A 25,614-nucleotide genomic window follows, 5' to 3' on the forward strand; every position below is an offset into this window, starting at 1 on the left:
GTTTTATAGGCAACCTGTCGTGCTAATTCAGATTAGCATGCTAATTCCCCTATGAGTTTTTTAATATACTGAAAGCATCATATCGTCCATCTGAAAGCAGGTGAAGGTGATTTACTACTAATCAAGGAACCGGTTTTACTGATTAGATGCGCATAACAATATCCTGCGATTAATCGTGCAGCCCTACTGAAAATTATATATGACATGCAGCTTTTGGGGACTGAGCTTTTCCCAGAGCCGTTCTTGCCCATCAGAAGAACCCGGATCACTGGATCATCTGGAACAGACGTCTCTGAAAGAGACAGACAATATGGAGTATATGAATATATAAAATAAGGCAGACTCGTATTGTAATTTTCCGGATTAAGAGAAAGAAGACAGCAGAAATGAACAAAAATGCCACTGAATATCATCAGTATCAATATATTATTATTATTATTATTATTATTATTATTGTCTTATTTTGTCTTAAAGCGTGCAAAAGGAGTTTCTACCAGGAAGTGTTTCAGCTCTGATCATCTTTACTGAATCTGAACACATAAAGCTCATTAAGACGGTTTCTAGATAAACACTTTCACTTTCGGTACCACGTGATTTATTCCTCTCCGGTGCCGTGACGTCACCATCATCATCATAACGCGATCTTGCAGAGGAGGTGGTATTCCCATACATGTGGCTTTATCACAGAAATAATTGAGAGCAAAAAAAGCAGATTGGTGACACACACACACACACACACACATACACACACACACAAAGAGAGAGAGAGAGAGAGAGAGAGAGAGAGAGAGAGAGAGAGAGAGAGAGAGAGAGAGAGAGAGACGTGACTCACGAGAGCGCTTGTTCAATAACGGTATTGTATAATAACGGTGAGCTGATTATATTAATAATTAATAAATCCTCGTATGAATGAAAGCGGCTAAAGATGTTAGATTTAGCGGAAGATCAAACGTCATCAGTCTGAATGGAGATTTGGCGCCATCTGCTGGACACACAACAGACAACATTAAAACTAAGAAAATTAAATTATGTTTAATTTGGACTTCTCTGTGCATGCTCTTTGAGGTGGGCTCCATAGACTTCCATTATATGACTGATAGACAACAGCGGTTTGACCTAAAAATATCAAAATTGAAAATACTGTGGAAACAAAGACACCTATGCCCTTGAGGTAAGATAAAACATATCAAAAATTAATTTCAAAGTAAACTATCCCTTTAAGGAATGGAATTCAGCAAACTACTGTACGTTTACTATCCAGATGAACTGGCAGTTCATGAACTGATGCATCTAAGTCACAGCCTAAATCATATGTTTACTTTCTTTAAATAGCTAAAATCACATTGCAGGTCAAAACATTATTTTTAGCCTTTCCTACTATAAAACTAATGATGACGTCTGAAAAAGCGTTATGTAGCCTACTTTATATAAATACTTATTTATTTATTTTTAATGTATTTATTTACTTCATTCTCTTTCTCGCAGTTCCTGACAGTACCGTAATCATAGTAATAGGCGCACAATGTTTGTTTTTTTTTTTTTTTTTTCTTCATTAAAAAAGACAAATCTGGCTTTAAACTGCGGCTGCATGGCGTGACCAGTGGCAAACCTGTTAGTTTGGTGATGCTCTGTTATAAAGACATGATAACTATCTCTGGGATTGATCATATCAGTATGTTTCTACTGCCTGTATTTTAGGAAGTTGCTCGACGCAGCCGGAGGAACATTTAAAATTGAAAGTAGCTAAAGAATACAAGTGAAAGTAAAATTGTTCTGCGGACATAACGGGCATGAGCATCCGTTAGCGAAACATCTAAAAGGCATTTGAAGATGCACCAGACGAACTGTATTATATTGTCAGTACTGCTGCTGATCGCTGATGGTACGTAGACTATTATATTTTGATTATATTCTCTCTGTGCGCATACTGGAAGTGATTGGTGAAAGTGCCCGCTGTGGCTTCTTTTTCAAACTTCTATTGTAGGTCTATGTTTTTTTTTTTGTTTTTTTTTTTTGTTTTTTTAGCGGTCGATTCTGTTCTCTAACGGAATTCCTGTTCCCTTTACAAAAATACAAAATCATGCGTTCTCACACGTACCACCAGAACTAAATACGAGCAAGAAGCGCAACTGGATGTACCGGAAGCCAAAATGTAAAAAAAAAAAAAAAAAAAAAGTAGGCTATTGTATTTTTTCCCGAAACTTTCCGAAAGTTTTTCCCATCTGTCGATTCAATCCAGGTTATTTCTTTTCAAATTTAAAACGTATTACCAATGTCAATGTGATGTTTTATTAAGGCTCTGTAAAATATAAGCCTCTAGCGCAGGAAAAAGACTGATTTCGTTATTTATTGCAAGAAACACATTTATATTCCATTTTTGTAGTTGGCCATCCATTGAAATAGCTTTATAGCTTTAGTAAAATAAATCTAAACAACAATTTAGATGGATCCTTTATAAAGGCCCAATGAAAGAAATAGGAACTGAAATTGCAGTATTTTTGATGTTAGTTGCTGGCAAGTCAATTATATGAAGGCTATAGTCCATGGACAAGTATTGTTTTTTTTGTTTGTATCAAGTGGTGTATCATTATACATCACTCCTGTCTGTATCTAGAGCTATCTCCACTGTGTAGAATAATTATCATTTGCATTACTTGCCATCAATTTGTAAATTAGAGGAACGTCTGCGAATTACATGTTTATGGTCTTTTTTTATGTCAAATGGGTATGTGCCTTGAGTTTTGTAATTCATGATTTCTTCATTCATTTTTGGATCCATTGTTGGAATGTGGCGGCAAGAATTAAAATTCAGGAGACAATTAATGTTGTGTGGTCATCCCCCCAATTTAGAACACTATTTATTAACATGGTTAATTTATTCATTTAATTAGTGCCCTCTGAAATTGAATTAATTATGATTAGAATGTTATGTTGCACCCGGGGTCCTATTTTAACGATCTGAAACGCAAGTGTCAAAGCGCAAGTAACTTTGTGTGCGGGTCCCGGCGCTGTTGCTGTTTTCCCGGCGGGATAAATGCCTCTTGCGCCTGGCGCTAATCTAAAAGGGGTTGGTCTGAAGTAGCTTCATTATTCATAGGTGTGGTTTGGGCATAACGGAAATAAACCAATCCGAGCGCCATCCAACAGCATGACGGATTGTTATTATAACGGCGGGTTTACCAGGAGCGCGCCAGGAGCGTTCACGCACTCCTGAGACCGACGCTCTCGTCAGGACAGTGAAAGACAGAGAGGTGACGTTGTATAGGGATGGGAGAACTCTCGCACATCAGCGTCGGTTAAACATTATATACGTATGTGTCTTGCCACTATTGGGCAAACAGGTCTGATCCTTCAGTAATTAGCCTTAAAAATGGGTAATAACAATAAGGTTTGTTCATCTTCATGTAAACCACAGTGATTTCCCTCATGTGTTCATATTTTTCCTTGTTATAATGTATGATTTGAAAACTGCATCTGTGTTGATAGCGCGTTGTGTACCCGCTAAATTATGGCCAAGCATGCGCACTTAAAATAGCATTATGAATAACGCTCAACGCGCCACTGACTTTAGACCAGGTTTTTCTGGTCAGTGGCGCAATTGTGTTCTGGTAGTGTAAAATAGCACCAGGGAATGTTTACGCCGAAACACGCCTCCTTTCTGCGCCGATCCGCCCAGGGAGCGCAAGTTCGTTCCCTAGTTTACCGACGTGCGTCTGTGGAGGGGAAAAGTCCGCTTTGCAAAATAGGAATGAGACATGCATCACCTATATAAAATCATTTGCGCGGGGTGCAAGATAGAGCCCGATATATTTAACACCAAGCATATCTGCTGACTCTGTTGATTTTCTCCTTGATTCGTTTAACTCAAAAGTTAACAGTGAAAGTCAGGAAGAATAGTGGTAGAAAAAAAGCAAAATATGAAAAGACAATGCAGAAGAGCAGAGCGCATGTGGCGGAAGACAAAACTTGTAGTCCAGATATAGAGATACAAGTACAACAAAATGACTTGCAAGTTTTTATTTGTCCTCAAAAATCACAATTAACTGAATATAACAAAGTCTAGGGTTTCAAATCAAAAGGGGAAAATCATAATCCGGTTGGGGAGTAAAAGACGGCTGGTATGGGCTGTAAATCAAAAGGTTCAAATGACTTCGCCAGAGGCTGTCAGTCCAATAGACGAAGTGAAGAGGAGATGTTTGATCCTCTTCACAATTAAAGATAATCAGGTAGCAGGTGTATGTGATCTCCCACGCTCTCTGAGCAACTACGCCACCAGCAGGCGAGCAAGCAGAACGCAGGGTCGTAACAATCTGCAAAGACCACATCCATGCTTTCAATAAGGAACTAGACTACTCAAATATTATACCACTGTGAGTGTTTGTAATGTATTTTTTTATTTATTCTAAACTGTTTTAATTATTCTGATTTCTTTTGAGAATTTAAATTTCTTCTATGTAAAGCACCTTGAATTACCATTGTGTATAAAATGTGCTATATAACCAAACTTGTCTTGCCTACTAGACTAGATACCCATCTGTTGTGATTCCCCTTCTCGTTGATCCCATATGTGTGTTCTTCCACGGTACGGCTTCCCTCCCAGCTAACAAAGTTAGGTTCTGAGAACGTTTTTCTAACGTTCCATTTTGGTTGTGGGAACGTTAATTTAAAATGTTCTAAAAACGTGGAAATGTCCAGTTTGCTTAGCGTTGCTGGAACGGTGTCTTAATGTTTGCAGAACGTTGCTGGAACGTTAGCATAATGTTGTTAGAACGTTATCCTAAGGTTAGCATAATGTTGCTGGAACGTTATGAGAACGTTTATCAAACACAAATAACGTGATAAAGACGTTCCGATAACGTTGTTCTAAGAACGTTTTTTATCAACGTAATGAGAACGTTCATCAAATACAAATAACGTGATAAAGACGTTCCAAGAACGTTGTTGTAAGAACGTTTTCTCTCAACGTTACAAGAACGTTAATAACGTTATATGATGGTTCCGAAAACATTATTTTAATAACGTTTTGTCCTAACATTTACACAACTTTTAAAGAACGTTAGTGAATGTTCTGGGAACGTTCCCTGTTAGCTGGGCTGTTGGCAGGCCCGTGTTTCCCTCAGCAGAGTTAACTCAACCATCTCTGTAATGGTATTGACTTCACCCCTGCACAAGGCGGGATCTGTCTGTAGCACTGCCCTTATGATCTGTCCATATGTAATATTATGGACTATAACCACTCCGGGAGGAACATGTGGAGTGTTGCATGCTTTCTGCTCTCCAATAGCCTCACTATACAGGGTTAGATGGAACGTCAGTGTTACGTCCCAGGACGTATTCATTCATTTATTTATTTGTTTATATTATTGATTTTGTTTTTTCTTTGAACCTTTTTGATTTACTCTGTTTCTGAAAGAGTGGGCATGGTCGTGTTCCCTGTGTTGTTTGCTTGCTGCCTCTCTCTACTCGCTCTCAGGCCTAATCATCAGCACCTGACACTCATTTGTGAAGCTACCTGAGACGGAGAGTATAAGGGTGCAGTCAGCGTTTGCAGAGGAGAGCACACTTCTCCCCTGATCCAGACTGAACTGTTGATAACTCTCTGCTGATTTTCAGAGATTGTGGTTAGGAGTTAGCAGTGGCTAACTCACTTTAGCTGTGGCCTGATTTGAGAGATCTTGTTCTCACTAAAAACTGAGAAGGAATTGATTGCACTTGAACTCTTGCTTGATTATTGTTTAATATTTACTTTTGTAAGGGAAGCTGTAGGGGGTGAGTGCCTTTTTCTTTGAATTCTGTTTTGACTCTGTTTTTTTGGTATAGTAAGGGAGTTGATTAAAGTTTGTGTTGTTTATTTCTTTTTGTTTAACCCTTCTTAGGTAAGTTAGAACTCCTCCAAAATTTAGTTAGTGGGCGGTTTTGTTTGTTGTTTAAGGCCTTGCTCTCCCCTGAGCCATTGCTTCCTAGGAACTCATGTTCTGTCCTTTTTTTCCCTTAATATATTGTTTGTAAATAAAATCCTTTCTTTGACATTTATATTGTCTGGTGTCATCTTCACTCTGGGTGTAGAAAAGGCCCCAAAGTTATTTTAGTGTTGCTATTATTTAGTGTAGTTGACAATATTAGGGTTTATGTTTCACATTCACTTCCGTTGATTCAGCGCTTGTAACGGTGGCTGAGGCGCGCGCTGGTTTGTATACTATCTGACATCACATACTTAGTATGCAGTACGATAGAGATAGTCGGTTGGTCAGTTGGTTGTGTGAGCTGCACTTTCCCTCAGAGTGTGCGTAAATGAAAAAAGTAAGTAAAACTGTGGTATTATATTATTTGTTAAACTAGTTATTTCTGTTATTTGATGTAGATAAGAGTTGGGAGTTTAAGGAGTCGATTTGAGACTGAGGTGCTAATTATATTCGCGTTAGTACTTTTCACGTTAGAGTTTCGACTCATCTGATTTAGTACGTCAGGTTAAAGATAGTAATATCGTGTTTAGATGTGTTTATCCTTTATATTTGTTAGGATTGATCAGTAGATGTGTTTATCCTTTATATTTGTTAGGATTGATCAGTACTTTGTGGTTGAGTATTATAAGAAGTAAGTGATGTTAGAATTTTACTTATAATGGAAAATCTGAGGATCTTTATAATAAGTGTTTGAATCTTTATATTATTCTTACAGTATTAGAGTTTAAGAGATATACTGTATAGTTATATGCTGATTATTGTTTGCTTTTTTTTAGTAATGTATATTAGTGCATAGAGAGGAATGAGTGCATGCATAGTTATGTTTGATTTATTCATTTGTAATTTGTTTCTCTCTTTATAGAGACCACACACACACACACACACCACCAATACTCACAGAATTGCAAGAAAGAGGAATAAAGAAACAGAATCAGAATTATTTCTCCACTATTTATTTCATACTCTGGAACATTTGGCCTTAAGAGGTGTTCTGGCCGACACACCTGAGTGAACTTGGTGATAAATCCAGAACTAGCACATAGACTGAGTGTCTACCTATTATCTTCACTACACTGGGACAGAGGATTGAAGTGTGTTCTCACCCATTCCTTTTGGCTTTTCCTTTTGTTACTTCCCCTTGCAACCCCTAGACGGTAAGGGGAACGTAACAGTCATAGACATTCTCAGTGCAAAGCCTTGTCCCTTCTTCCACCCCAACAGGTAACGGGGGATCAGGCGGGTTAACCGGGGTGCTGGAAGGGGACCGTCTCAGGCGAGATTCCAATTCGGTCAAATAGTAAATATTTTTGACACCCTTTTGGATGACATGTTTCCCAAGATTAAATATTGCGATGCTATAAGTGTGTCGTAAATGTGAAAGGCAAAACCAAGAGGCTGTCAGTGACCCTCTGCGAGTAAACAAACTAAATAACTTGAAAACAAAAACAACAACATATAGGGACACCCCTGAATGCACCTACTGTACATTGTCAGTAATCATGCTCTATATGAGGATGTATCCATTATGCTTTGAAAAAATGACATAGCAAGCTTTATTTTATGTATCTGTCTCAGGATTCATTGTGCACGGTCCCTCTGGTCCTCTGGTTGCTCCTCTGGGATCTTCACTGGTTCTGCCCTGTTATGTTGATGAACCTTTACTAATGGAGGATCTGGAGGTGGAATGGAGAAGAACAGACTCAGAGACTTTCGTTCATCTGTTTCAAGATGGAAAGAGTCGACCAGAGGCACAGTCACAGGATTATCAGGACAGAGCTCATTTCTTCACTGAGGAGATTAAACACAGAAACTTCTCCCTCCGGCTGGACCATCTGAGAGCTGAAGATGAAGGACGATACACATGTACAGTTTACAGTCATCAGGACTCTGGAGAAACGGAGGTTCAAATAAAAGATGTTGGTGAGTCTGAACTGAAATGATCTGTGTGTGTAGATAGGTGTGTGATATTTACACAGTTTGTTCTTTCAGAGCGTTTGCTGGTCTCAGGATCAGATCGGTCCATCTCTGCGTCTGTGGGTGAAGACGTCACTCTGAACTGCTCTGTCGACTCTCACATCAAACCTGAACACTTAGAAGAGGTTTCCTGGAAGAAAACTGATGAAGATAATGAAGATGAAGATGTTCTGGTCCTGCTCTACCAAAACAACAAGACCTTTCCAGGTTCATCAGATGAGCGATACCGAGACCGAGCTGAGTTCTTCACCGCTGAAATCCCCAGAGGAAACTTCTCTGTCCGACTGAAGAGCGTCAGAACGGAGGATAAAGGGGTTTACATGTGTCATGTGTTTGCTGGAAGACATTCAGCCAATGCAACTGTGGTGCTGGACCGACTGGGTGAGTCAATAAATAATACACAAGTGGAATTCAGTTATACATTTGCATGCAGTTGTATATACAAGTTTTTAAGATTCCAATTTTAACCTCGAAGTGATTTTGATTTATTCCAATGAATACAACTGCTGTTTTTAATGGACAATAACCGAACAGCATTATATGCAAAGAAACGACTGTAGAGTGACAGTTCCTCTGAGATCAGATTCACACAGCTACAGTGTGTGCTGTATAGCAGAATACACAGTTCAGGACAGTGTTCGTCACGAGAGAAACGATAGACATGTTAGCTGTAACTTCAGTCACACATAAAGCACATTTAAATCCTTCGTTTCATTTCTTTTTTTTTCTGAATACTTGCATGAAATTATAAAAATGACAGTTTTGACTTGTCAAGCCATAAGTCCATAAAACATGGAAAATCATATAAAAGCACATTCTAGCAAACATAGCCATAACCAGAGCATATTAACACAAATACAAAATGTCAAGTTCCCTCACTCTAGTGAAGTTTATCCCTGTAGTTTTCCCCACTTGAAAGGGTATGCTTGTTTTTGAAGGTTTGGACTGGATTTTACTCAATGACCAGGAATCAATTCTTTCTTTTCTTTTCTTTTATTTGAAAGTTGTCATGGCCAAAAGCAGGTAAAAACCTTAAACACAAACACAAGTAAATCAAAACACAATAAAGTAACCATAATAAAGCATCATTCTTGAGGACACTTTTCAAATAAAGACACTTTTAAAGCACTGCTAAAATGATTTTACCTTAACTCTAGCAGCTTTTTAACCCCTTTAAAACTTTACAATACATTTCTTTTAACTATGCTTTTAAACCTTTATAATGTTAAATGTATAACACTTCAGGTTACAATTCAAACACATGATTCTTTTACACAATCTTTAGCACATGATTTTATACACACATTTTACCCTAAATATAATTAGATGATTCACTTTTATGTTAAAATCCACCACACTGCACAAACGAATGCTCACCGACTCCTTCCTTGTTCAAACAAGCTTTAGTCCTGCAATCTCATTTTTTCCAGCTCCTCAGCACATCATTCCAGCTTGCTGAACACTCTGTGAGTGACTCCAAGACACCTAATCACCAGATTCTTCCCACCTGGTGACTAACTAGCTGACTGCAGATAGGCACCACCTCCAGCACCAGGAGGGGCGGGGTCTGCAGCTCAGCTCAACACAAAATGACTTTAACTAGACACAGAATTAAACCATAATTCTACTTCAATGTGTTATTGTACAATCTTCTCTAGTAGATGAGTTATGATTTCATCTAATAAACTCATTATGGGGAGGTGGAGACATAGCAAACTGCTATACACTAGAAAAAATGGCAAGTGTAACAATATTACCTGTGTTAAAAATATCAAATTCAGTAGTAGAAATCTATTAAATGTCCAATTTTAGCTAAATGTGTGTCTGTTCCTACTTAATCATGTTTTAGGTGCAAATTTGTGAACTATATATAAGAAACTTTGCAGATTAATGTTATTAATAACTGTGTTTTTTGACAGGTTTCTCTGTGTTACACATAATAATGCTGATTCTCTGTATCTCTGCATCTGGATCTGTGCTTCTGCTCTTCTGTCTGATCTACTGTAGATCTCCTACTGAAGGTACACAAATAACACACACATATTCTGATCTACTGTAGATCTCATATTAAAGGTACACATATAACACACACACACACACACACACACACACACACACACACACACACACACACACACACAGTTTAGAAAATGTCAATAAGTCAAAAGTTTGTTAGTGTGACAGATGATGGGTTTCATTCATCTTAGTTATCATTAATCAGTAATCTTTTGACATATACAACACAAAGATAGGGAGACAGATTATACATTTGTTATAAAACATTAAAGACATTTTGATGGAAGCTGTGATATAGTATTGTGTAATTTAAATCATCACATTTGGAGCATCCTAAAGCTCTGTGTTTCTAGTGTACTAAACTCAGGAAACTATAGTAAAATAATAGACAGATTGCTCATCAGTAATGTGTGCGGTAAAAGGGAAAAAAGATTACTCCATTTTCTTTGAATATTGTATATATTCTCTGTGCTAAGGTCTAGACTCACTTTCGTTCGTGAGAATGAGAGGAGGGTCCCCATCCCCAAGCCCCTCTCTAGTGTCCCTTCTGGGTTATCTTCCCAGAAGAGCTCTGGAGTGCGACCGCTACCTCATGAAAGGGGGAGCCTCGTCTCCCCTCTAAGGCCTGTAAGTTCTCATCCGTTCTCACAGGCAAGGTTTACAAAGCCTGTGGGCAAGCCGCTTCTTCTCTGCATGCCATGGTGTTGCTTCAGGTCCACCAGGCCCAGGCACTCATGAACATGCAAGAGGGTAGTTCAGACCGTGAGCTCATGGGTCAGCTCCGCACTGCAACTGACCTCGCCCTCCAGGGCACGAAAGTTGCAGCTTGCGTGGTCGGTCTGGCGATGTCCACTCTTGTGGTCCAGGAGCGCCATCTCTGGCTCAACCTGGCAGATATGAGAGAAGCGGACAAGGTTCGATTCCTGGACTCTCCCATTTTCCAGGTTGGGTTGTTCGGCGAAGCGGTTGAGAATTTTGCGCAGCAGTTCTCGGCTGCCCAGAAGCAGATGGAGGCCATCCGGCACATCCTCCCCACGACGACCTGCTGCTGCCTCCGCTCCTGCTGGACCATCACAGCAGACGTCACCCAGGTCTCAGCGTGGAGACGGTCGCAGAAGGGGCGCCCCGCCCGCCTCAGGCGGTAAACGACAGCGGAAACGTTGACCTGATGCGGGCACCCCAAGGATGGAGGAATGCTCTTGGAGATGGTCTCCAGCCACTCCCTTCACTCGGAGGAGGACCGAGTGAGGTTTTTTGTTTTGTGTGTGTTTGTTCTGCTGCTGGTTCCCAAAATGTGGAACCAGCGGTACCCACATTTAAAAAAAAAAGAGCAATTTCTCCTTCCCTGGGTTCCAAGAGTTAGTTGTTCGCCAGCTGGCCCCTGGATGTGATCGAGGACCCGATTATCTGCCTTCTCACGCTGTCACTCAGTGGAGACAGGTAAGTGTCATGCTCCACACTCAGACCCTGCTTCGGGCCGCCTCCGGGCCAGGTCCCTGTCTCCATCTTGCTGCCCCATCTCAGGTACGTCTGCCATCAGACTCATTGCGATTCAGTTCGCTGGCTTCCGCCCTGGCTCGTGATTTTATTCATACCTAGGTGTTGAGCTAAAATGCTCCTAAAGCTAGTGATATCCATCACACCTATGTGTTGAGCATTGCTCCTGTCCTGTGAGCGCACATCGCATCCTACTGGCAAAGGATACGATGTAGCCTTCCTTCCAGCCGATATGAAAATTGGTTTCTTTAACCTGTATTTCACTGTACCTTAGAGTGGTGGGTCAGGGCCATCTTAGACCTGTGTCAACTAAAACGGGTGCATTACACAGGTGCATTTCCAAATGCTCCGTCCCTTAGATAGCCTGCAGTGTTCGACCCGAAGGACAGTACTTCAGATCTCGATCCCTCCGCTCCACAGGTCATTCTGTGTTCTTGCATCGAGGGTGCGAAGTATCAGTACAAGTTACACTTTTGGCATGGTTTTTGCGCACAACTGCGGCCAAAAGTATTGCAAGCCTGTGAACAGCAATCTGCAAGTGAAAACAATAGAGGCAGGAACTGCAAAACAGATGAATTGCGTAAAATCAAACTTTGTGTAAAAAAATAAACTGTTGCAAATGTCTGACGTGGTTGCAGAGCTGCGCGGCTTTGACTCTCAGCTGTTTCAATCAGTTGTGCGATGGTGGCTATGATGGCCACAGAGAGCCATCTGTGGCTCAACCAGGCTGACATCAGGGAGAAAGGAAAAACTTTTCTCCTCGATTTTGTGGTTTCGCCATCCGAGCTTTTCGGAACTTCAGTCGAGATGGTGGTCGATAAGTTCAGGGAGGCGGGGGCGCGCTCTGTGGCGTTTAAGAGCTGCATACCGCCGAGGTCCTCGTCCCAGCCCAGGCAGAGGGGAGGGCTTGGTCCGTCATGGTCTGGGACAGACCCAGAAGGCCAGTGTCGCTTTCGGTGCACCGCCTCCTCCCAGCAGGGGGAGCAGGGCGCATCATGTGGTCATCAGATTTCAGGCCTCACCAGTCCTTCCTGGTTACAGGCTCCCACATACTGTGGTCGCTGTGTTACAGGCCTCACCAGGTGTTGCTGGTTATGAGCTCCCACATATTGTGGTCGCCAGATTACAATCCTCAACAGGCCTTCCTGGTTATGAGCTCACACATACTGTTGAGCTCCCACATATTGTGCCTATTGGGTTCGAGGCCTCATCCGGCCTCCCTCAATGTGAGCTACCAGATACTGTGGTCACAGGGTTACAGGCCTCAACAGGCCTTTCTGGTTATGAGCTCACACATACTGTGGTCGCCAAATTCCGCCTAGATCTTGACCTCAGGACCCACTCTAAGATGCGTCCTGTCATTGACATAGGGTACGAAAGACTCCCTTCTCTAGCTAAACTTCTGAAAGTAGCTCCCACGCGGTGTGGATGTCAGGTTACAGGTCTTATGATTGAACTGAATGATTTCTGCCAGCTTCACTGGCTTTCGGTTTTTGGATGCCTTTCCAAGGCATTTTCCAGAGGCTCTGTCTTGAACAGACAGGCAATGGCCAGACTATGCATCTTAGTTTAGATCACCAGGCCAACCTGGGGGCATTTCAGGAGGTATTTCGACTGAATAGTGACTGGCTGGGGGTCCCTTTGGGGGTCCCTAGATGTGACCTCTTCCTTTAGGAAGTTGTGATCCTAAGACTTTGAGCTGGCCCAGATATACCCCCCCCCCCCCCCATTGATTATGGTCTGGCTTTCTTGGTTCATTAGTTTGGGCTATGACCGGACAGCCCAATGTGACCTAGGGTGAGTGATTTCAGTGTTCCTTTGAATTACTGATTTTGACAGTTGTCACTGCCTCTGACATGCACTCCCCTCATGGCGGCATGGGTATTTCATTCCCCAATGCATCATCAACACAGTGCTGAGTTCCCTTTCGAAAGGGAACGTCCCTGGTTACGTAACCTTATTTCCCTGAGAACAGGGAACGAGACACTGCGTTCCTTGCCATGCCAAGATGAAAAGATGTTGTCACGGTTTCAAGGCGCCCTTCTTATACAACCAGGGTGCGTGCTCATCATTCAAGCTGATGATGCACGGGCTGTCGCCGGTCAACCTGATTACTGTGAGTTGATATTTGATTTCAGACACCTGTCACACCTGAGGCGTTCCCCATAGCATCATCAACACAGTGTCTCATTCCCTGCATGTTCTCAGAGAACTAAGGTTTCATACGCAACCAGAGACGTTCAATTTGGTTAATCAGGTATATCAGAATCCTCCTATCAATTGAGGCCGCTAAGGTATACTTCCACTCATTGGTTCTCTCACACATCACCTACTGTTTGATAAGTTGGTCCAACGCACACTCTAGAGCCTTAAAGGAGAACTTCGGAGCAAAATGAACCTTTGGTCTAATTACACATTGTAACCTAGTCAACCGTTATCTGAGATTTGTTTTAATGATTGTCGAATGTTAAAATGTTTTATCTCTAAAAACAGTTTAGCCTATGACGCTAGTATAACGCTAGTATATAGGGCATAGAGTAATGACAAATAAAAATCGCTTGTTATTATCACTAACAAGGCTCAAAATAGCCCCACAGTAACACGACAGCATAACAAGGGTCCCTACATTCAAACCGAAGCATAGGCTAAAGGCCAAACTGTGCTAAACTGTTATAGGCTAAACTGTTTTTAGAGATAAAACTATTTACATTCGGCAATCATGAAAACAAATCTCAGATAACGGTTGACTAGGTAACAATGTGTAATTAGACCAAAGGGTTATTTTGCGCCGGAGTTCTCCTTTAAAACCACTTGTAATTATACAAACAAACACTTAAAGTTCTAGATAAAAAAAACATTTTGTTATCATCATTGTCATATCCTACAGAAGCATAAACTGCTTAGTTGGGAAAACCTCATAAAATACAGAAATGTCGGCTTAGTTTATAAGATCGTGCACAGTTCAGCTCCTCCTCTTTTGTTTGGCCTTATCAATTTAAAATCCAATGCAAACAGAGTTTCAAGAGGTGCAGCGAGGAGGGACTGCACAATTACCACCATTAATTAGAGAGTCCACATCCTATTACTCATTTAAGATTAATGTTAAGAAATGGCTTATTGAAAATACACTGTCAACATTGACAATGCCTAGATAGCAAACTGACATTGAATCAACGTGGAAATATGACATCGAAACAACGTTGATCTGACATTGTTTTGCTCATCGATTTAACGTTGAACCAACGTCAGACGCGTCATCAAAACTAACGGAAAATCAACTTGAAATCAACTTGTTTCAATGTTAGGAAAGCAAACCAATTTTCATTTAGCGTTGAAGAATGCCGCGTCTGACGTTGGTTCAACGTTAATTCGATGAGCAAAACAATGCCAGATCAACGTTGTTTCCACGTTGATTCAATGTCAGTTTGCTGTCTGGGTGGTCCCATTCACCAACAATAACTGTATCATATATAAAAAATATATAAAAAATATCTATTTTTTTGATTTTATCTGCTCATCATGTTTACTCGATTATTTGTGATTTTAACACAGTCTACATTTTTTAACTTTTTATTTATTGTATAAGGAATTGTATTGCATTATAACAAATTATTATTTTAGGATGCCCAATAACATCTGACAAGGGGGCCGATGAAAACTAGCCTGTGGCTAACTCGGGCACACTTACATTTGTTCTGAATGTTGATCAGTGTACATCGTCCCTCAAATAAATAAATAAATAAATAAATCGGATTGGCATATGAACATGTTTTTGTGTTATTTAATTTGTGATAGATTTATTAAAACCTCACATTTACCTCACATTTGAAATTAAACTTATTTTCCTTCTCAGGTTTGATTGTGCAGAATTCTTGCAACATTAATGTCGATCTGGGAGATTATGTGGTTTTTCCCTGTCATGTTCCTCCAAACTTATTAACTGAAGATCTGAAGGTGGAGTGGAGAAGAAAGAGAAGAAACTCAGAGACTTTAGTTCATCTGTATGAAGACGGAGCAGAGAAACAGCAGGAGGATTATAAAGATAGAGCTCATTTACTTCCTCAACACATTAAACATGGAAACTTCTCCCTTTGTCTGAACGATCTGAGAGCTGGAGATGAAGGAGAATACACATGTACAGTTCACAGCAAGAACAAGTGTGTGTTTTCAGCCAAGACAAATCTGGTTAAGGGTAAGTCAATGGATAAAAACAAATCAAACTCGACTCTTAATAGTAAATCAACAATACTATTTGTATATTATATTCAGGATTTTTATTTATATATTCAGAGCTATAGCTAACTGTATGATCAAGATTACATATTCAGAAGATATATGTTATCAGTTGGTGTCTACACAGTGATATGATATGAATCTATCAGTGTACAGTGATGGGATGATTGCACATACACTGCAATAATTACACTTATAATTACACAATAATTACACTTACTGATGTTCAACCAAATACTTAAAGGGATACTCCACTTTTTTTTTTTTTTGAAATTGTATATTAGTGACCAGACAGTTTCTGAATGGGACCAGAAACTGTCTGGTTACTGATATTCCTCTAAATATCAGAAAATCGGTAGCCTGGCTTTCCCCATTCTGCCTTGCCGCAGCACGATTTTATTCTGATACCATGAACCAAATTTTCCCCTGAAAAAGGGAACCAAACACAGAACGGGCACATTTGATAGATATTCGTAGGACCCAATAATACGGCTCAGGGCATTCGTAAACCACGCCTCAAATACGAGAAATTTAACATGTGGTTTACAGACCACGTTTCATTCTCAATGATACATGGTCTGGCGTTAGCCAGACTAGAAAATCGGCTGAATGGATTTGAAAACGGTAAAACCCGACTGTTTACTCTTGGGGAGTTGTAAGATTTTGTAAGATGAGCCTATTTCCAAAAAAAAGTGGAGTATCCCTTTAAGAAACATGCATCCCTCTAAAAAATTGCTAATTTCCACTTTTTGCAATGTATTGCATACCAGTGTTTTTCTGATTTGAAACTGGAAAAGTTGTCATTCAGCACATTTAAGATTAATTTGAAACATATTCTGATTGTTTGCTATTTAATTAATTCATGCATACCATTAAACTGAAAACACAGCATTTATTGTTGTATTTTGGATATTAAACCATAAGAATTAAAGCTGCTGTCCGTTAAAAATAGTTTTAAAAAATCCAAAATTATTATTTAAAAAAAAACATATTCTGCCAGTGGTCAAAACTATCTGCTTGCCATAGCTAGATTCAAAACGGTTAGCTTGTAATAATGATTTTAATTCCAGTGGTACTGGTGGGTTTCCGCGGGAAATTCGAGCATGTCTTTGCGTCATTACGTCACACCTGTAAACACAAAAAAGGAGTTTCGGCTAGCCGGCTATACTGCGCGTGAGGAGATGTAAAGATGTATAGGCTTTTCTCGCAGCACTTCACATAATTAAACTTATGGCATCCAGAAAGATCCAAACAACAATCATCAGTGTCAACTGGAGATTCAGCAGTTATAAAACCCAAAAGACGTCATACTTCGGATTTAAGGAAACCGTCTCATACAAACCCAAGGATTTAAACATCGTTTTATCTGGCTTTAGAAAATTATTGATTAAAATTAAATGATTAAATCTAACGACGCTTATCATGTCGAATGCTTTTCCCCCTTAGTTGATCAGAACGAAATGGATGTTACTTACTTGTTCAGAAGACATTTTCCGGTGAATGTTCTTATGTTGGTCAAACTTTCAAAAAGTAAATCTGTGATTCTGTATGACAGTATCCACACAGCGCGGTGATTGACAGCAGCACTCGCCTCAAAACACTGTGTTCTTCCGCGCTGTTTCATGCCGATTTACAACCCATGTAAAGCTGATAATTTCGCGAATAACTCCAGTTGCAGATTTCGAACAGAGATGGCGACAAAGAGGAAAAGCTACGGACTGCAGCTTTAATTAATAGAAAGTTGTGAATGATGGACTAGCGATTATGCAAGTGTGGTGTGTCTTTTGTTCCTATATAATTGATAAGACATTGTGTGTATGGATGATGATCGTCTGTGTGAGGATCAGACGTCAGTTCTTTCACTGATAAACATAACCTTCTGTGATTAACCCGTAATAAACCCTCAATAAAGGGCCTTTTTAATGCACATTTTTTAAAGAGACTGACAAAGAAACTTGACAAAATATTCTTACAGTTACTGAACCGCAGATGATCTTTTGTCCACTTCCTTTCTCTTTTAAATAGTTTTTGGACATTTAACACATGTTTCTAATCCTTTATAGCGTTATTAATGTCTGGTGAAGGCTTTCCTCTGGGATCTTCAGTGGTTTTGCCCTGTCAGGTTAAGAAAAGATTGTTAAAGAAAAGTCTGAAGGTGGAATGGAGAAGAACTAGAGGAACAGACTCAGACTCAGAGGCTTTAGTTCTTCTGTATAAAGATGGAAAGAGTCGAGCTGAGGAACAGCACAAGGACTTTCACAAAAGAGCTCATTTCTCTAATAAGAAGATTACAGATGGAAACTTCTCCCTCCGTCTGGAAAAGCTGAGAGCTGGAGATGAAGGAGTTTACAGATATACCGTTTACAGAGACGAGGAGTGTGTGCGTTCAAAAGAAAGACAGTTGAAACTGGGTAAGTGGAAAAAAGACAGAAACCGCTGCGGTTGTAGCCGTGATTAGTGTATGACTATGATTAAGCAATATAGTTACAATAGAAAGAGCATTTCAGACTTTTAATAACATTTGTTTGATGCATTTAATGATAAATATAATTGTCTGGGCTGGTCATATATTATTAATTATACATTTTAATTTTGAATGAATGAATGCATTTATATCTGAGGATGTATTAATATGCTTTATCAGCTGGTTCTGGGTTTGTACATGTGAATGTGTATTTAAAATCTGTTAGCAGATAATGTTAAAAAAATCCCAATGAGTGTAATGAATTATGGTGGTTTTGAGCTGAGAAACACATCTCTACTCAGCAGAAACTGAACTCATTATCCCTCAATTATACACTGATGTGAGAACAGCCTTTAAAAGTTGCTTTAACTTCTTCATGAATGATCCGAAAGAACACAGAAAATGTTTAGAGATTCGAGTAGAAAGTATCACAACAGAAAATAAGTATTTCACATATATAAAACAAAAAAAGTAAAAGTAAAACAAGTAAAAGCAGAGAATGTCTAATTGAAGAGAATTGGCACTGGCTGGTCACTTCCGGGTTCTGGACTGACTGCAATAACACGTCTCTGTCCATGCGGGGGCGCTCGCGGTCGAGTGCAGAATGAATGGGAGTCAATGGGGTTTCACCCCCAGAAATCCACTTTTCTCAGGATGTAATTTGAAAGTTGCATTCAAAAGGGAGGGCTAAGAAAATACACTCAGCTGAAAATTGCATTTTTAAGTTCACTTATCTGGTCTAAAAATCCGTTCAAAACTGTGATGACGTCACACAATAGCAGAATGCTAGCGCGTTACGGCCAACAACGGCCTAACCTGTAAGAAATCAAAAGGACATAAGTACTCGTTCATTCGACTTTTGGCCTATAATCTATATTGAACTTGCGGAATCAACAATAAAATCTATTTTGATTTAACGACAAGCAGGCGAAAGAGACACTTTTAGCCGTTTAGCCCCATAGACTCCCATTCATTCTGCTCTCGCCCGCGATCACCCCCAGTGGAATTCTAATGGAACTGCAACCAAGATGATACACAACAAGGCTAATAGGAAGTGCCAAGGCTCTCCGTTAGACGGGCTCTGGTAAAAGCAAGCTAATGGTGTAGTTGAGGAATTGTGTGGTATATGGATACAAAAGTACTTTATATCACCAAAACACAGCATTAAGGAATAGATGAGAAATAAAAAAAAAAAAGATATATTATTTGTATGATTAAAAATGTATATATTTTTTTGTACAATTACTCAATTGTTGGGGTCGTATAGACCCCGATGCCCAGAAGTGTAAACAGGAAACGAAAACCATTCGAAGGTTAATGCAATTTTTGTTTTACAAAGAAGGCCTCATTGTTGTTGTTTTTTTTTTTTTTTTTTTTTTTTTATGCCTTAACATTTCACATAAATGTTTCATTTTTAGGATTCTCTGTGGAACGTTGTTGCCACACACCTGTTCCTCTGGGATCTTCAGTGCTTCTGCCCTGTCATGATGATTATGATGATGTTGATGAACCCTTACTAATGGAGGATCTGAAGGTGGAATGGAGAAGAACAGACCCAGACCCAGACTCAGACCCAGACTCAGACTCAGACACAGACTCAGAGACTTTAGTTCATCTGTATGAAGGTGGTGAGAGTCGACCAGAGGCACAGTCGCAGGATTATCAGGACAGAGCTCATTTCTTCACTGAGGAGATTAAACACAGAAACTTCTCCCTCCGGCTGGACCATCTGAGAGCTGAAGATGAAGGACGATACACATGTACAGTTCACAGTGGCTCACCTGAGAATCCCAGCACATTTACAACCAAGATAAAAGTGTTGCTGAAACTACTGGGTGAGTCAACAGAAAAGAAAAGTATGGAATCATTATTGGGTCCATCCAATAATACCAAATGCCCAATCCTAAATACCAAATTCATTTTCAACTTTCAACTTTTTGATTTAGACTTTTAGTTTCAAATTTAGACTTTAGTTTTCAATCTGACCTAATAATCCTTCCATAGGAAAAGAGCAACTCTTCTATGCTTAATTAGTGTTCAGTTATAATATTACATTTGTGTTTCCAACACAATTTAATTCATTTATAAATGTAATGGCCAGAAATAACAGAGATGTGTGACTTAAATAAAACTGAATAACTGATACTGATAATTTAAATCTTTCTTAAATCTGTTTAACTGAACATGTGTTATTGTGTGTTTCTCTCAGACTCAGTCTTTCATCTTCAGATGTTCCTCGTCTTCTGTCCAAATATTCTGATGTGTCTCGCTTTCGTCCTCTGGGGGTTATCTGAAGGTCAGTGATTCAGGACTGAGAGTTAATAATCAACAACTCATTTCTGTGTGTGTGTGTGTGTGTGTGTGTGTGTGTGTGTGTGTTTCAGGATCTGTGTTTGAGTCGGTCTGTTGTTAGTAATGTGTGTGTGTATGTGTGTGTGTGTGTGTGTGTTTCAGGATCTGTGTTTGAGTCGGTCTGTTGTTAGTAATGTGTGTGTGTGTGTGTGTGTGTGTGTGTGTGTGTTTCAGGATCTGTGTTTGAGTCGGTCTGTTGTTAGTAATGTGTGTGTGTATGTGTGTGTGTGTGTGTGTGTTTCAGGATCTGTGTTTGAGTCGGTCTGTTGTTAGTAATGTGTGTGTGTGTGTGTGTGTGTGTGTGTGTGTGTTTCAGGATCAGTGTTTGAGTCGGTCTGTTGTTAGTAATGTGTGTGTGTGTGTGTGTGTTTCAGGATCTGTGTTTGAGTCAGTGTTTTGTTCTGCTCTGTATCTCCTGAGGCCGCTGATGTTGCTCTGGACGGCTCCGTATATCAATCACTTCACAGGTGTGGCTGATTTATTATATTTATAGATTCATATAGTATATCAATTATGATAGACACATTGTTTTCACATAAACTGACAGTACATTTTAGGGCTGTCAGTTAAACGTATTAACGGCGTTAACGCAAACCCATTTTAATGGCGTTCATTTTTTTAATCACACGATTAACAGCCTTTTTGGCCTAGCAAACTTTGTAGTTTTTTCCACACGTTTTTGCAACAGGTAGTGAAAAGACTCCTGCCCTTCTATTCCCTTTCAACTCCATTTTGCTCTTTCCATGATACTTTGCCACCTGTCACCTGACCACGCCCACCTCACCTGTTGTCTATAAGTTGATTCTGAACCCTTTGGTTCATTCTTTGCACTTTCTCCTGGCACCATGGATGCATAGCTGTGTGCGTCTTTATGAATTACGTGAGTTCATTTATTAGTTGATTGTGTTTTCTCTCTTTAAGCTTTTTTATGATTTACTGCCACTCTGTCAACATGTGCACTGTTGATTGATTGGTTTGTTTGCCACACATGTGCCTTGAGCCATGTGTAAAGATTGTTTTTTTTTTCATTATATGTTACGGCCTGTTTTATTATGATTAGTACACTCACATTTTTGTTGTTCATTTATATAATTGTCTAATGGGTGTTAATCACTGTCACTAATTGTATTATCTCTTTGTTATTTCTTTATACAGCACACAGACAATGCATTGACCTCAAGTGAATAAGCATGAGGCAATAATAAATACTACTGGTGTTAAAAACAAAAGCCTTTGCCTTCTCTCTACCTCATTCACCGTCCCATACCATTTGATGTCTTTTGACTGAGACTCTGTTTGCTCACCCAACCTTACTCTACCTGAACCATTCCCATAAACCTACAGTTCTTACAATGGTCCTTCGAGCCGGAGACTGAGTGAGGGTTGCCATGGCAGACATTGGTATGGATGAAAAAGATGAAAGAGAGTTGGAGAGGGCTCATCCAGTTACAACCCGTAGCACCTTATCCAGGCGGAAGAGGCGCCAACCTGACCGCTATGGCTTCCCGGTTCCAGTTGGAAAAGCTTCCAGTAAGCCAAAGAGCCTCCCTCATCACAGCCAAGAAACTAAACCATCTAACACAACAGCTGTTGAGGATGGAGACGTGGAGGACAAAAAGGAGACTGAATCCAATGAGCTAGGAGTGGAGGAAGAAGAAATCAGCCACTGTTATGTCCAGCCCAAATCACCAGAGGAGTATGCAGTTCCACAACTAGCCTCACAACCAGCTCCACCCTCACAGAGAGAAGGGAGACCTAAACTATCTATAGGAAAGAGGGATGAGGGGGAGTCATTATCCAGGTCGAAGAAAGCCACCTCTTATACGTACACTTATAGCAGTGGAAGTTCACAAAGCTCATGTAAGAGGAGACAGGTGGAGCTCACCCCTCTACAGGCAGCCATGATTGAGGAGAGGAGGAAACGTGGAGAATTGCAAGAGATCCAAATTCAAATCCAGGAGGAACAAGCCTTAGATGGTCAGACTCTGGAACTGGACAGGCAAGCACAAGCAGCTTTGAAGGAGAGAGAGAGGATCTCCCGCTCTCTGACTCTACAGCGACGGCTGCGGAGAGTTCAACGAGAATGGGAAGAGGCTCGGCTAATAACCTCATTCACCAGAGAAGTGACCATGGAACATCCAACTGCTCTGCCACCACCTCAAGAGTTGGCTCCTTTTTCAATGAGCTCTAGAGTTTTGGAGTCAGGTGAACCTGTAGACCTGGTTTCAGAGCAGCAAGCTCCCGGAGTTAGTCCTCAAATATCTGTCCCTGATTCCGTTCCAGTGAATCAGCCAACCACTTCGTTCCAATCTTTACCTCCGCATGTAAATCCGGTGAGTCAGGCTGAGACTCTACCTCCTGTTCAAGAGATACATCAAGCAGTTCGGACGTCTAGTCCAGGACAGACAACTCCTTCACCTCCTTCGTTCCTCCATTTAGCGCGGACTGTACCTCGTCCTGCCCAAATTCAAAGACCCTCAGATCCAGTTCCTAAATTGCCTGCACCTCTTTCCTTGCATATGCCCATTGACAGGACCTCAGAAGGAGCTAGTATCATGGAGCTGTTAGTAGCCACTGCTTTTGGCATTCCCAAGCCAAAACTGCCTTATTTTGAGAGTGGAAGAGAAAGTGACTTTGTTTTGCTTAAAATGGCATTGGAGAATCTGTTAGATATTCATGCTCACCTATCTGAACAATATAAGTTCCAGGTTCTGATGGACCACTTGAGACTGCCTACTGCGTACAAGCTAGCAAAGTCTTATATGCACGCCTCAACTCTCTATACATCTGCTCTTGCTGCCCTTAAGGCAAAGTATGGCCAGCCACAGCAGTTGGTCCAAAGTGAACTAGCCGACATCCTTCATTCACCACCTGTCAGATTCGGAGATAGCCATACATTCCAAGATTTTGCTCTTTCTGTACAGTCATTGATCGGCATGCTGCAGTCGGTGGACGGTGCAGGTGGAAGTGAGTTGCGGTGTCGCTCTCATGTTGACAGGCTACTGACCAAGCTTCCTCCTCACTACCGGGACAGTTTTGTTGAGCACTGTTTGAATCGTGGCATCCTGAAAGATGGCGCAGAACAAACATATACCTTAGAAGACTTCTCTGCCTGGCTCCAAGTGAAAGCCAGAGCAAAGAGTATTGCCCAACAAGTTTCAGTCCCTGCTTCAGTGGAGAGACGAGAGCCAGTCCAGAAAAGTCAAGGGAGAAGGGTGACGCCTACCGCTATGCACCTAAGCAACACAGCCACTGTTGGAAAGCCAGTCAAGTGTTCAAGGAGGCCGTGGAAAAGGGATGACCTTCTATGGTAAACCCAAGTTCCAACCTTTCTGTCCATACTGTAACAACAATGACCATTTCCTGGGAACTTGTCCAAAAGTGAAAGAGTTTAGCCCATTGGAACTGAGAACTTGGATAGAGAAGAATGATCGTTGCTACAGATGTGCCCGCTGCCATAAGACGGAGAAATGCACCCTAAAAAGCCCTGCAACACCTGCAGCGAACTACATCTCACCATCCTGCATAGCATTGCACGTCAACTGGCCACACAATCACAACGCCCAGAGACCTTAGCTACAGCAGACATTCTCAATGTACTTGTACGGGAACCCTGTACTAAGGACACACTGTACATTGATCAGCCAAATCGATCTCCTCGGGTGATGTTGAAGGTAGTTCCGGTCTTACTGATCAATGGCCGGCAGAGGCTGAAGACGTATGCCGTACTTGATGATGGCTCAGAGCGAACAATCATCCTGACTTCGGCAGCATCCCAGCTACAACTTAGAGGACCAACAGAGAGCCTTAATCTCAGGACTGTGCGGCACGAAGTAATTCCCATGAGTGGTGAGACCATCTCCTGTTATATCTCCCCAGTAAGCCAGAGGAAGAAGAAGATTAGGTTTCCTATAACCAATGACTTTACTGCTCCATTTCTCAACCTGGCTGAGCATTCTTGTCGTGCCTCTGACCTGCAGAGGGAACATTCCCATCTGCGAGGCTTACCTCTACCGGACTTCGTCCATGCTCAGCCATCAATCTTAATAGGCTCAGATCATTCACACTTGCTGGTGCCTTACGAGCCTGTCCGTATTGGATCTTATGGAGGACCTATCGCCGTTCATACTGCACTAGGATGGGCTGTTCAAGGCCCATCCAATGCTGTACCTCGATCTCCTCCTTCAACTGCACAAGCCTTGTTCACTCCTTGTGATCGTGTATCCTGCCCAGCTACTGTGGAGTTGATTGAGAATGTGGAGAGACTGTGGAGAATGGATTCCTTCCCACAACGCAAAGAGAAGGAAGTAACCCGATCTAAACAAGACAATTTTTGTCTGGAACTGCTTGAGACTGAGACTGCTATAAAAGAAGTAGGCAAGGTATTGCGGTATGCTACCCCACTGCTTAGAGCACCCAACAGTCCGAAGTTATTCTCCACAGTTCATACCTTGTTGCCATGGCTCCGGGGAACAGAGCGTAGGCTGAAGAAGAACCGAGAGTTAATTGAGATCTACAACCAGGAGATCCAGAAGCTTATTGATATGGAGTATGTGAAAGAGGTGGATCCCAAAAACGACCAGCCAGGTTCGGAATCTTGGCTAGTCCCACATCATGTTATCAAACAAGCCAGTGGGAAACATCGACTGGTCTTCAACTGCTCTTTTCAGCTTCATAGTCTCAGCCTGAATAGTAGCCTTCTTCCTGGTCCAACTCTCGGTCCCTCCCTTCTTGGCGTGCTCCTCCGTTTTCGGGAACATAGTGTGGCTATTAGCGGCGACATAAAATCTATGTTCCACCAAGTTCACCTACTCCCTGCTGACCGGCCATTACTCCGGTTTCTCTGGCGGTCTATGGCTACAGCAACTCACCCGAAGACCTATGAGTGGCAAGTGTTACCTTTTGGCACAACTTGTAGTCCTTGTTGTGCCATTTACGCCCTGCAGCGTCACGCAAAGGAGCACCCTGAGGGGATCATGAAGTGTTAAACTCAGTGCTCAGAGCTTTCTATGTTGACAATTGCCTGCAGAGTTTAACACATCAGCTACCGCCAAAGCCATGTTGGACAAACTTCGTGCCACACTGTCCCAAGGAGGATTTGAGATCCGTCAGTGG

General features: G+C 41.1%; 1 protein-coding gene across 1 annotated transcript in view; it reads left to right on the forward strand.

Annotated features, from left to right (window-relative positions):
• Window positions 1-1,583: 1,583 nt before the first annotated feature.
• Window positions 1,584-25,614, forward strand: part of LOC120485791 (uncharacterized) — a 42,752-nt gene continuing 18,721 nt past the window's right edge. Inside the window, exons 1-9 of the mRNA XM_089129254.1 lie at window positions 1,584-1,882; window positions 7,539-7,883; window positions 7,953-8,318; window positions 9,857-9,958; window positions 15,304-15,642; window positions 17,747-18,094; window positions 19,566-19,982; window positions 20,357-20,443; window positions 20,874-20,966. Coding sequence (XP_088985380.1) covers window positions 1,831-1,882; window positions 7,539-7,883; window positions 7,953-8,318; window positions 9,857-9,958; window positions 15,304-15,642; window positions 17,747-18,094; window positions 19,566-19,982; window positions 20,357-20,443; window positions 20,874-20,966 — 2,149 coding nt within the window. The 5' untranslated portion in view covers window positions 1,584-1,830. The remainder of the gene's footprint in view (window positions 1,883-7,538; window positions 7,884-7,952; window positions 8,319-9,856; window positions 9,959-15,303; window positions 15,643-17,746; window positions 18,095-19,565; window positions 19,983-20,356; window positions 20,444-20,873; window positions 20,967-25,614) is intronic.

This window comes from Pimephales promelas, chromosome 3 (assembly GCF_988280905.1).
Source record: "Pimephales promelas chromosome 3, fPimPro1.hap1.1, whole genome shotgun sequence".
Classification (NCBI taxonomy): domain Eukaryota; kingdom Metazoa; phylum Chordata; class Actinopteri; order Cypriniformes; family Leuciscidae; genus Pimephales; species Pimephales promelas.